General features: G+C 43.3%; 1 protein-coding gene across 2 annotated transcripts in view; it reads right to left on the bottom strand.

Annotated features, from left to right (window-relative positions):
* MYT1 (myelin transcription factor 1) overlaps nucleotides 1-13627 on the bottom strand; it is a 345874-nt gene that overhangs the window by 130772 nt on the left and 201475 nt on the right. For both annotated transcript variants that reach the window (XM_033914908.1, XM_033914909.1), the window contains one exon: nucleotides 1650-2450. In XM_033914908.1, the coding sequence (XP_033770799.1) occupies nucleotides 1650-2450 (801 nt within the window). The remainder of the gene's footprint in view (nucleotides 1-1649; nucleotides 2451-13627) is intronic.

Below are 13627 nucleotides of genomic sequence, written 5' to 3'. Positions count from 1 at the left end.
CGACGCCGTTCTTATTCCCTTTGAATTGTTGGACATTCCTTTGTTCACTGGGCGATTGTCCACCCAGGAGGGCGTCATCTTGATCTGGGTCATCTTGGACTCCGTGTTTCCTGGTGGGGACAGCGAGGGATGCGTTGGAGTCAACTGCTGTTCCTGTTGGAGGATCTGCGGTCTCGGACTCAGCATCCGGATATTCTACTGATACATTTGGGGGGAAACGATGTGGATGCTTGTACGGGAAAAGATTTGGTTAATATGATCAAGGAGGACTTGAGAGTGGTGCTCGATTGGTTCCCGGGGGTGATGCTAGTTTGGTCTGATATTGTGCCGCGCTCCAGTCGTTTGGTGTCACGGCGTTGGAAGAGGGGGCTAGCCAAGCTTAGTAGACAAGTAGGGAAATGGGTTGTGGGTCAAGGCGGGTGGAGGATCTTGCATGAGTGGGTGGATGTTGCTTGTGCAGGTTTGTATCACAGTGATGGTGTTCATATGTTGGCGGTGGGCTTGGACCCTTTATTGGATGATTTCGCGACCAGTTGTGAGAGGTTCCTTAGTGCCCGATAGTAGTCGCAACCTATTTTCTTGGGGGGGGGGGCTGTAGGGATACAGGCCTGTGGCGAGTCTCCCGAGCTACTGAGTGCTGGGGCTCATCTGGCAATGAGCGGTGGGCCGGCTCGGAGCCATGCCTTGGGGTCAGGTGACCCGGGTTAAAGGGGCATGAGGTCATGCCACCCCTCAGACGCTTGCTGTTTGTGGCGGGGTCGGGGGCAAATGTTAATGTTTACACGGGGCAGCTCGGGAGGAGCTTGCTGAGGTTGTTTTGCTATTGAGATTCAATATGTTAATGATGTTAATTTATGCAAAGTTAATTTATTAGTTATTGGATTAAATAAAGAGCTGCGGCTATATTCCATAATAAAGTGTGTTGGTTTTATTTAAAGGGAAAAAGGGGGTGTTGATGGGTAGCAGCAGGGACTATCCAGATCCCGCTGTTACATTGGATGCTCACTATAGTTATTTGAAATGGTTTCTAGTTCTGGCATGGAAGAAAATAGGGTTATACGTTTTGTACTGTTCCTTTTCAACACATCTCTGCAGACTGGAAGGATATACACACTAAAATATGTGTGCTTACGTTACACTGGTTTAGAAAGTGAAAGTACACACATAAACTCTGCCCTAGAAAATCATCCCACCAAAACTACACACACGAACACTCACTCCAAAATACCCATTCACACAAAAACACGCCCAGGCAATTTTATGGCAAGCCAGCTCCTTGCAGAAACATGGCTTTTAAAATGACCTTCCAAGATAAACCTTTTAAATTCTGGTGTCTTGGATACAGACTAAAACCCTGCAAGGCCTACAGATTGCCTAAATATTCAGTCCATATATTTAAAATATATGCAGATTACATAACCATAAATCAGTAATTTCAAAATTCACAAATCAATGCATAAAATCATCACTGGTGCTAAGGGTTACACCACACATCAAAACAAAAGACCTTTCTGTGTTAGAGATCCTCATAAAAGCAATTAATAAATCCCAATTAATAAATGCATAGATAAATGAATAGTCAATCTTAGACTCTTCAGCACTTTGAAATGTACTTGACAGAAAGCCCCTACTGAAAGACGTACAAATACCTTTACTGTAGAAGTTTTTCCTGATGGTTTCCACAGCTCTGATTTGCTTTTCTTCTGTTGGATACTGCTTGGTGTGTTCCCCAGGCAGTCTGCTGGGCTCCCTCACATGTTTTACCTGTTCTGCCTTCATAGCAATTGCCTGCTCCAAAAGCCCCAAATTTCCCCTGGTCATCATATCGTACATTTCTGACTCATCGGTTACTGCAGATTTCTGGGAGTGAGTGTCATCATCCTTGTCATCATCCGATCGGACCTCCACAATGACAGAGTATTCAGGTTTCGGACTGAATTGTTCTTCACAGTGAATGTTCTGAGAATCCTGAGAAGCACGGGGAGTTTCTCCACAGACAGCCTGTGCTGGTGACTCTTCTTCGTCTTCCTCCTCTTGCTCCTCCTCTTCTTCCTCCTCCTCTTCATCTTCATCTTCCTCTTCTTCTTCCATGATCTTTTCCACTTTGCTAGATTTCTCGCAGCTTGTGTCATCCCTGGGCTCAAGTCCAGAGTCACTGCCTGGCTCGCTGGTCACCTCAATGACTTCCTCTGCATCTTCTGTCTGAATGATAATTTCCTTGTCACAGTCAACCTCAGCTACTTCTTGTCTTGCCTCCTCATGGACCAGCTGTACTAAATTAGCATTAGGTTTGGAAGTCTGAGGTTCATTTACAGATAACTGCCCCTCTGTTGCAAGAGTTTCTTTTGCTAAGTTTAAGAGCGAGTTGGCAATAATTTCTTGATAACGAGTATAACTGGCTGCAGGAGTTGATGGATTCTGTCCATATTGAGCTTTTTTTGAACTTCTCCCTGAAAGACAAAGGGACACATAAATACCAACTGGAAGGCAAGTTACTAGGGAATACGATATTACTGCTATACATATTTCAGGCAAAACATGGACTCATACAACCAATAACTCTGAATACGGATTGTCACAATGCAAATATTTTAACAAATTAATACATACTGGACTTTCAGTTTTGTACAGGAGCTTCAAGGGCATTATTTTAGAAATATAGAAACATGACAGCAGATAAAGTCCAAATGTCTCAACCAGTATGCCCATCTACAACATCCACTATTCTCTCCTCTCCCGTAGATATCCCACATGCCTTCCCACGCTTTCTTGAATTCAGAATCAGCCATTGTCTCTGCCACCTCTACCGGGAGATTATTCCATGCATCTACCACCCTTTCTGTAAAAAAAGTATAGTAGACTCTCTGTTAACCAGAACTCAAGCAACCAGAAAAAAATAAAGTCAATACGTTAAATAAAAATGAAAATAAAATCAATTTCTGGCAGAAATTTAAGTGTAAACTTGGCACGCCACACCTGAGTACACCCACGCTTTGCCTACCACATGTCAGGTAGTTTGTCTGGAACAGTTTATGGTATGGCATAATATGGAGTACAGTTTTAATTAGGCCTATTTTTAATAGCAACTCTCAAGCAACTAGAAACTCCATTTATCTGGCATCTATTAATCCCCATGGGTGCTGATTAATTTAATCTAATCTAATCTTCGGTTTGTATACCGGCTCATCTCCCAATGGAGCTCGACTCGGTTCACATATAATTAAGATTAGACTACATGGAGAAGGAAGCATGAGAGAAGTAAGAACTATAGTATTATCATTTCGTTGAGACTGGTTAAGCCATTTAAAGATTGCAAGAACAACGTTTTCAGGGTCTTACAAAATAATTGCAGCTAGCCTATAAGCCTAATGGAGTCAGGGAGTTCATTCCAGATCTCTACAAATTTGAAAACAAAAGATTGACTAAGCTTCCCAGTAGATTTAATTCCCTTAAAAGAAGGGAAGGATAACATATCTTTGAATATTTCTCAGATGACAAAGTCTAAAAGTATTCCAACATAAGGGGACTAAAGGGTCAAATATTCCATAGAAAAGCTTAAAGATTATGCATGCACATTTGAACTGGATCCTAAAGCAAACCGGGAGCCAGTGAAGCTTTCTCAACAGAGGGGATACATGATCATACTTTCGTTCCCGAAGATGAGCTTAGCTGCAGTATTCTGTATTAACTGAGAATCTATTATATTTTCTTAGATTACTCCTGAGCTTTTCACCTCTTAACTTCATCCTTTGCTCTTTCACTCTGGAGTTTCCTTTTAGGTGATACACTTCTACCTCCGTATTCACGGTTTCAGCATTCGCGGTTTTGATTATTCACAGTTTTTAGCTTGCTGGCTCCTCCCCCCAAATTACATCAGCTTGCCTAGAGAGATCGCTGATTCCAAGCGTTTACAGAGAAAAATCGCTGATTCCCAGCACTTTCTTCACCGTGTTTTGCCTCTCCTTCACGAACAGGCCAGGTCTCCCACCATGTTATTCGCGGTTTCACCATATTCATGATGGTTTTTAATAGAAAACAGCAAATAACATATGAAAAAGTTATTTGCGGTTTTTCTGTATTTGTGGTTCTGTTTAATCCCCTATCATAGCGAATACGGAGGGAGAAGTGTAATTATGTACATAAGAACATAAGAAATGGCTTCGCCGGATCAGACTCTAGGTCCATCCAGTCCGGCGACCCGCACCCGCGGAGGCCAAGCCAGGTGTTCCCTGCTGAGAAACCTTGTTTACTCGTATCCCCCAATGTGATTTGCAAGAAGGTGTGCATCCAACTTGCTCTTGAATCCCAGAATGCTGGTCTCCATCACGACCTCCTCAGGGAGAGCGTTCCAAGCGTCCACCACTCGTTGTGCGAAACAGAACTTCCTAATATTTGTCCTGGGCCTGGTGCCCCTCAGTTTCAGTCCATGACCTCTTGTCCGAGTCACATTTGACAATGTGAATAACGATGTTTCTTGCTCTATTTTGTCAAATCCTTTTAGTATTTTAAAAGTCTCTATCATGTCTCCTCGCAGTCTTCTCTTCTCGAGGGTTAACAATCCCAGTTTTCCAAGGCGTTCTTTGTAGCTCAAATTTTCGATACCTTTTACAAGCTTCGTGGCTCGCCTTTGCACCCTCTCCAGTAAGGTTATATCTTTCTTTAGGTAGGGAGACCAGTGTTGAACACAGTACTCCAAGTGTGGTCTGACCATTGCTCTGTAAAGCGGCATTATGATGTCCGCCGATCTACTTGTGATTCCCTTCTTTATCATGCCCAACATCCTATTTGCTTTCTTTGCTGCCGCTGCGCATTGAGCCGACGGCTTCAGGGTCCTGTCTATCAGTACCCCCAGGTCCCTTTCTTGTTCGGTCTTGCCCAGTGTCATACCTAACATTTTATATTCATGTTCCTTGTTTTTCTTACCCAGGTGCATCACTTTGCATTTTTCTATGTTAAACTTCATCTGCCATTTTTCTGCCCATTTCTCTAGCTGGTTCAAATCTCTCTGAAGTTCTTCTCTGTCCTTTTCTGTCCCAACTACCCGACATAGTTTTGTGTCGTCCGCAAACTTGATTAAATTACTTGTTGTTTCATCTTCTAGGTCGTTTATGAAGATATTGAACAAGATGGGCCCAAGAACCGATCCCTGGGGTACACCGCTCGTTACCTCTTCCCAGTCCGAGAACTTCCCATTTATGCCCACCCTCTGCAATCTGTTTTCTAACCATTTGCCTATCCATCTTAGTATATCTCCTTCTATTCCATGGCTTTGTAGTTTCTTCAGAAGCCTTGCGTGGGGAACCTTATCAAACGCTTTCTGGAAGTCCAAGTATATTATATCCACCGGTTCACCGCTATCAATTTGTTTGTTCACCTCCTCAAAAAATTGAAGTAAATTAGTCAAACATGACTTCCCTTTCCTAAAGCCGTGTTGGCTAGCTCTCATCAGGTCGTGATTTTCCAGGTGTTGCTCTATGCTATCCTTTATTAGTGCTTCAATCATTTTCCCAGGAACCGACGTAAGACTCACAGGTCTATAGTTGCCTGGTTCTCCTCTCGATCCCTTTTTGAAGATTGGGATGACATTCGCTATCCTCCAGTCGTCTGGTATTTGCCCGGTTTTAATTGACAAGTTAGCTAGGGATTGTAATAGTTCTCCGATTTCTATCTTAAGCTCCTTTAGCACTCTTGGGTGAATTCCATCTGGTCAGTGGCGTACCTAGGGTATGTGGCACCCGGGGCCCATCATTTTTTGACACCTCCCCCCCCCATGTAAAAAAATTTTTTTTTTTTTTTTTTTGCAATAACCATGAAATGGAATAAATGGTCAGAATAGAAACAGGCAGTGAAAATTTTCTTTTATTGAACCTCATATATGTAACCATTATTCCAAACATAACATAACATAAATTATGTCTAAATTGTCATGACATTAGAAGTACATATGGAGTAGTTGCAGGTGATGCTTGGGACAGTTCTGATTGTGTTAGTTCGGTTTTATGTGTTTTTTGAATAGAAGGGTTTTTATTTCTTTTTGAAGGTTTTGCAGTCTGTGGTTGATATCAATTGGTTGTAGAGTTGGGGGTCGAGTGTTGCAGCTCGAATGGCTAGGAGGTTGTCGAACAGTTTTTTTTCTTTTGACGTTTTTGGTTGGAGGGTGTGTGAATGGTGCACAAATTCTCCTATGTCTGTTTGAAGTGGATTGAATTATTTAGCTGAAGAAATTAGTTACCCCCCATTCCACACACATTAATTCTCTTCCATTTTTGTTCCCATTATAAAAAACACTGATAAGTTCCCAGAAAAAAAATACATTAAAATAAGAAGTGAAAACAAAGGCCCCTACAGATGAGAACATAACATAAGAATAGCCTAACTGGGTCAGACCAATGGTCCATCATGCCCAGTAGCCCATTCTCATGGTAGCCAATCCAGGACACTAATATCTGGTCAAAACCCAAAGAGTAGCAACATTCCATGCTACCGATCCAGGGCAAGCAGACACTTCCCCCATGTCTTAATAACAGATTATGGACTTTTCCTCCAGGAATTTGTCCAAATCTTTCTTAAAACCAGCTACACTATCTGCTTTTACCATAACTTCTGGCCACTTCATTTTTAAGTTTAGATCTTTCCTTTCAAACAGAGACCTTGCTAGATGTCAAATACAGCACAAGGTAACTTCACATGGACTTAGCTGTGCAGGAAATGTGAATCTCCTCATACACCCACCATATAGTGCAAAAATGTGCAAAGATCTGTTTTTTTCTTTCGATCACTACATAGCCTAATGCCACACAAGCAGCGCTGTTACAAACATATTCTGTAGGTCAATGCTAAGGATAACAAAGTTTCCTTCCTTGGACCAGAAGGAGATAAACCACTGGAAGAGATCCCAAAACAACACCCAAAGACCCACTCAGTGTGTGAATCAGTTGAGTGGAGTGGACTAACTGGGGGGTGGAAATGGGCCCGGAGTTTGCTCAGCAGAATTTCCCAGACCACCTCTTCCTCTCAACACATTGACACGCTGCCACCATCACCACTAGGAACACCTCACTGGGTAGGCCAGCTATGCTATAAACTTTATAAAACACATTATTATATTTTCTTATAAAGCACATATTTTAACTGACCTCTCTGACATCCTCAGCCTTTCCATTCACAAAAATAGAAGGAAGAAAAGTTCCCATTTCCTGCTGTCTCATGTCCCCGGCCTATACAATATTTTTTTTCTGCAGACCCTTCAAAAGTCTGACTAAATCCTCGTTTCACTTGCATTATAAAGTACTGAGGATGCCATCTCTCCCCAATCCCAGGTCCTAAAGTCTAAGACAGTAGCGCAAACTAATGCTGCCAGATACAGGAAAAAAAAATTTTGATTCGATTCAGCCCTATTGAATTGGTTTTTCAATTCAATTTTCCTGCCCAGTTGGGTGATTTTTTTCAAAACTCCTGGTGGGTTTTATAGCTTTTTCACCCCCTTTGGCTTCTCCTAACCACACTGGCGCTGTGGTGTAAATAAAATAAAGAAACAAAAAGGACTTTTCCTCTTTCTGTTAAATCCTAGCTCACGTTTGCAGTCCAACACCAGCTCTGGCAGGATACACATTTCAAACCTGACATGTTATAATCACAAAACAGAAAATAAAATTAATTTTTCTACCTTTTGTTGTCTGGTTATATTTCAAATCTTGTTGGTCCAAGGCTCTGGTTTTCTTCTGATAACTTGCTTGCCAGGGTCTCCTTCTTTCTGCATGCTAACCATCCATCTGCCAACTCTGTCCTCCCTTTCCATTTCCCTTCCCTTCCCAGGAAGTCTGGTATCTTTCCTTTTTTTCATCTCCCTCCACAGATCCACCTTTTCTTAAATACCCTTTCATCCGGCATCTCTCCCTCCTTCCCCACCATCCCAGAGTCCACCATCTCTCCGTTTCTTTTCCTAATTACCCTCCTATCCAGTATCTCTATCCCTCCTCCACACCATCCCTTGTGTCCAATTTCTCTCCCTTTCTGTTCCTTCCCTCCCTAAATCCCATGGTCCATCATCTCTCTCCCTCTCCTCTATTTTCAGACCCATTATTTCTTCCCCCCCCCCCAAAGTTTGGCATATGCATGTCTCTTTGAACACCCCCTTTCCTCCGTGTACTTCGAAATCATGGTCCCCCCCCAAAGGCCTGTCCCCCCTTAAAGGTCTGCCTGTCCCACCTTGAAGGCCTGTACCCCCCTTGAAGGCCTGTCCCTTCCCCTTGTAGGCCTGTCCCCCCCTTGAAGGCCTGCCTGCCTGTCCCCCCCTTGAAGGTCTGCACCCCCCGAAGGCCTGCACCCCCCCGAAGGCCTGTCCCCCCCTTGAAGGCCTGTCCCACCCCCTTGTAGGCCTGTCCCCCCCTTTAAGGCCTGCCTGCCTGCCTTTCCCCCCCTTGAAGGCCTGTCTCCCCCTTGAAGGCCTGCACCCCCCTTGAAGGCCTGCACCCCCCCTTGAAGGCCTGTCCCCCCCCTTGTAGGCCTGTCCCCCCCCTTGTAGGCCTGTCCCCCCCTTGAAGGCCTGCCTGCCTTTCCCCCCTTGAAGGCCTGTTCCCCCCCTTGAAGGCCTGCACCCCCTTGAAGGTCTGCACCCCCCCAAAGGCCTACACCCCCCCCGAAGGCCTGCACCCCCCTGAAGGCCTGCCTGCCCCCCTTGAAGGCCTGCACCCCTTGAAGGTCTGCACCCCCCCTGTCACCCCCTCCCCCTTGAAAGCCTGCTTGCCTGCCCGCCCGCCCCACCCTGAAGGCCTGATGCCCCGACCCACCCCGAAGGACCGCTCGCCTCCTGGCCTCCCCGCACCACCTATGAAGCAGCCGCAGCAGGATCGCGAAGTCAGCGTCAGCGATCCCTGCGCTGCTTCCTGCGCCACGGTCCCGCCCCTCCTCTGACGTCAGAAGAGGGGCGGGATCGCGGCGCAGGAAGCAGCGCAGGGATGCTGACGCTGACTTCGCGATCCTGCTGCGGGCTGCTTCACAGGTGGTGCAGGAAGGTCAGTGGGGCGAGCGGTCCTTCGGGGGTGGCGGGGGACTGAACGGCAAGGCCGGGAACACCCCCTTAGGGCTGGTACCCGGGGCGGCCCGCCCCCCCCCCCCCCCCCCTAGGTACGCCACTGCATCTGGTCCAGGGGATTTATCACTTCTCAATCTGTCGATCTGATAATATATCATGTTCAAATCCACAGGTAAATCCACATGTTCAAATCCACAGGTAAAAAGCTTGGCTCTTCACCCAGGCCTTTAATGGACACAAACACACAAAGCGTGATACTGACTGCACATACTGCAGCAGGATTTCATTATCCTATCCTAGCTGAAATCATATTTCTGACTTTCCACGCAACTTTCTTTAAATTAGTCCCCTTGTTTTCTAACTCCTGTTACTCTGTGTTATGTATTTATATGTTTCAACTTTGCTTAAGCCCTGTGCTGTCTTTTAAAATGTTTTATTGTGTATTGTGTTGACATTCCAATCTAGCATAATATGCCATACGTTGTATTATTTGAATATATGTACTGTTGTAATTGTCTATTGTCTATGTTTGACTTATTCTTGCTGTATATCAACTTGAGTGAATCCCTTCAAAAAGGCAATAAATAAATCATAATAAATAAATAATTGTTGTAATCTCAAATTAGTCTTTATAAAATTCCCCTGGTGTATCCATACAGAGGGGTAGACATTAGGAAAATATAGTGCCTGCTGTTATGTGATAAATAAATGGATGAATGTTTTGAAAAGGACATACTTATCAGAATTGGGACACCCTGCTCATAATGTTCAGAAAAGAAGAGCATCTCACAGCCACTTTCAAACAGGAAATATGGCCAAATTATGAAGGCCAGAGCAGAGGCAAAAGCAAAAAAAACTGTGGAAACGGGGATCTCAACAACCAGGTTTATTGTTAAAAAAAAGTCTTTGCAAGTAAAGGCAATGCATAAACTTGTCTGTGGCATGGACCTGACACGGTCCGTGTTTCGGTATATGACAACTTTCTTCCGGGGTCCGTCCGGTTTGAACCACAACAGGTAAAATTGCTAAGTAGCATCCAAGATACTCTGTGAAAAAGTGGGAACCCTGCCAACGCGGTCAGAAGCAAAGAGTACTAGCGATCTAGAGAAGAGAGGCAGCCTATTGGTCAGTTCGGTGGATTGTAAACCAGGGTACCCAAATTCATATCTCCCTAAAACACTTTTATTTTAAAGGCTGAGTCCTCCAGGAACAGGGAAATCCTTACTCTACCTGACTGTATAAAACCTAAATAGCCTTTTGGCTTGCAGGTGTCTTAAAGATTTAGGTATAGCAGTTATAGGTCTGATTCTGGAGGGCTCATTATATAAAGAGGAAAAAAAAGAAAGCTAAAGTGGGAATTGAATCTGGGTTCCTGGTGTACAATCCACTGCATGGCTGCTCCTCAGACCTGCTTTCTGCTTTGTTCAGAATACTTATAATAGGGTAAGGGTAATGGGATTTGATATTTTACATTTATTATATGCAGGTACTTTTTCTCTATCCCTAATGGGCTCACAATCTAAGCACTGATCCTGGGGCAATGGATGTTTATGTGACTTGCCCAGAATCACAAGCAGCTGTGGTGAGAATCAAAACCCAATCCCTAGATTCTTAGCCCACTGCACTAACCTCTAAGCTACTTCTTCTTGCCACCTGATGCTGTCATAGAAGGCGAATAGAATGCTAGGTATTATCAAGAAAGGTATTACAGCCAGAACGAAAGAGGTTATCCTGCTGTTGTATCGGGCGATGGTGCGCCCGCATCTGGAGTACTGCGTCCAATATTAGTCGCCGTACCTTAAGAAGGATATAGCATTACTCAAGAGGGTTCAGAAAAGAGTGACGCGATTGATAAAAGGTATGGAAAACCTTTCATATACTGAAAGACTAGAGAAACTGGGGCTCTTTTCCCTGGAAAAGTGGAGACTTAGAGGGGACTTGATAGAGACTTACAGGATCATGTAGGGCATAGAGAAAGTGGAGAGGGACAGATTCTTCAAACTTTCGAAAACTACAAGAACGAGAGGGCATTCGGAAAAATTAAAAAGGGGACAGATTCAGAACCAACGCTAGGAAATTCTTCTTCACCCAAAGGGTGGTGGACACCTGGAATGCACTTCCAGAGGGTGTGATGGGACAGAGCACGATATTGGTGATTCAAGAAAGGATTAGATAATTTCCTGAATAAAAAAGGGATAGAAGGGTATAGATAGAGGAATACTACACAGGTCCTGGACACATGAGCGGACTGCTGGGCATGATGGACCTCTGGTCTGACCCAGCAGAGGCAATGCTTATGTTCTTATGGTATTCCTTTCCAGTTTCACTTTAAGAGAAGAGAGAGACAGGGGAAAGCAGCCGCTGGTGGTGGTGGGGTTCATGAATGGCATGCCTTACTCTTCAGTGGTCAGCTGCTCAATCAGAGCACCTTAGAACATAAGAGTTGCCATACAGAGACAGACTTAAGGTCCATCAAGCCCAGTATCCTGTTTCCAACACAGGTCAATTCAGGTCACAAGACAAGATCTGAAAAGACTAACACAGATTTTATGTTGCCAATCCTAGAAATAAGCAGTTGATTTTCCCATCTTAATAATGGCTTATAGACATTTCTTTTAGGAAATTATCCAAATCTTTGGTAAACCTGCTAAGCTAACTGCCTTTACCACATTCTCTGGTAATGAATTCCAGAGTTTAATTACAAGTTGAGTGAAGAAATATTTTCTGCAGTTTGTTTTAAATTTACTACTTAGTGTCTTCATTGCATGCCCCCTAGTCCTAGTATTTTTTGGAAAGGGTAAACAAGTAATTCACGTCTGCCTACTTCACTTAATATTTTATAAACCTGTATCATATTCCCTTGATCCATCTTTTTTCCAGGCTGAAGAGCCCTAGCCTCTATTGCCTTTTCTCACAGGGAAGTTGTTCCATGTCCTTTATCATTTTTGTCACCCATCTCTGTACTTTTTCTAAACCCACTATACAATAAAACCTTGGATTGCAAGTAATTTGGTTTGCAAGTGTTTTGCAAGACAAGCAAACATTTGATTAAATTTTAACTTGATATACAAGCAATGTCTTGCAATACAAGTACATATTGTATACACACATCACAACTGAGCCGATGATTCTTCTCTCTCTGACACTGCAAGAGTGTAGTGACTGTTCTAAACGAGCAAAGTTTTGCAATATGAGTACATGCAGTATACACGATTCGCATCATCACAACTGAGCCGATGGTTCTTCTCTCTCCGACGCTGCGGGAGTGTAGTGACTCTTCTAAATGAGTGAGGTCTTGCAATTCAAATACGTGTGGTACTTTGTATTAAAGTTTTTGGGTTATGGAATTAGTTTCTATCATTTCCTATGGGGAAATTCGCTTTGATATATGAGTGCTTTGAATTACAAGCATGCTTCTGGAACGAACTATGCTCACAAAGCAAAGTTTTACTGTATCTTTTTCTTGAGATGCAGTAATCGGAATTGCACACAGTATTTGAGATGTGGTCACACCATGGAGCGATACAAAGGCATTATAACGAACTCATTTTTGTTTTCCATTTCTTCTAATAATTCCTAGGATTCTGTTTTCTTTTTTAGCCGCTGCTGCACACTGAGCTGAGCGTTTCAACATATCAACAATGACAACTAGATCTTTTTCCTGTGCAGTGACTCCCAGTGTTATTCAAAGTACATGTCAAAGTACTTAAGTAAAAGTAGAAATAAATGTATATTTTAATACTTAAGTAAAAGTACAGAGATGAACACATTAAAAAATTTACTTAAGTGAAAGTAAAAAAGTCATTCCCTAATATAATATTTTTGAGTAAAGAGTAAAAGTACTGCAACTACATAGGGCTCCTTTTATGAAGCCGCGCTAGTGGGGTTAGCGCGCACGACTTTTAATCATGTGCTAACCCCCACGCTGGCCAAAAAACTACCACCTGCTCAAGGCAGGCGTTAGCGGCTAGCGCGGCCGGCGGTTTAACGTGCGCTATTTCGCGCGTTAAACCGCTAGCACGGCTTGATAAAAGGAGCCCATAATGTTTTTATACAAATAACTATTGTTCCAAAAGTCAATTTTCTTTGCTTTTAGTCGAACTAAATTTTGGAAATGGATCACTCATGAATGTGTTTAACCCTGCATAGCTAAAAAAAAGTGTTCAACAATTGCATTACTGGGAAACGGATTATCTAGTCTGATAAAAAGTTCCTTCAGATCAGGCCAGGCTGAAATATTGCTGATGTCTTCTGACTGAGTCTGCAGGTATTGATCAAGGGAATCTTTGTCAGAAACCCTTGACTTCTGTACAGCAAAGAATACAGTAAAACTTTGGTTTGTGAGCATAATTTGTTCCAGAAGCATGCTTGTAATCCACAGCACTCGTATATCAAAGTGAATTTCCCCAATGGAAACTCAGACGATTCGTTCCACAAACCCAAAACTTTAATACAAAATTATATACGTACTTGTATTGCAAGACCTTGCTCAGTTGTGATGTGTGTATACTGTATATACTTGTATTGCAAGACATTGCTTGTATATCAAGTTAAAATTTAATCAATGTTTTGCTTGGCTTGCAAAACACTTGC

Source organism: Geotrypetes seraphini, chromosome 11, assembly GCF_902459505.1.
Source record: "Geotrypetes seraphini chromosome 11, aGeoSer1.1, whole genome shotgun sequence".
Lineage (NCBI taxonomy): Eukaryota > Metazoa > Chordata > Amphibia > Gymnophiona > Dermophiidae > Geotrypetes > Geotrypetes seraphini.
The sequence above is the reverse complement of the archived record's forward strand: the minus strand, read 5'-3'. Positions and strand labels throughout refer to the sequence as shown.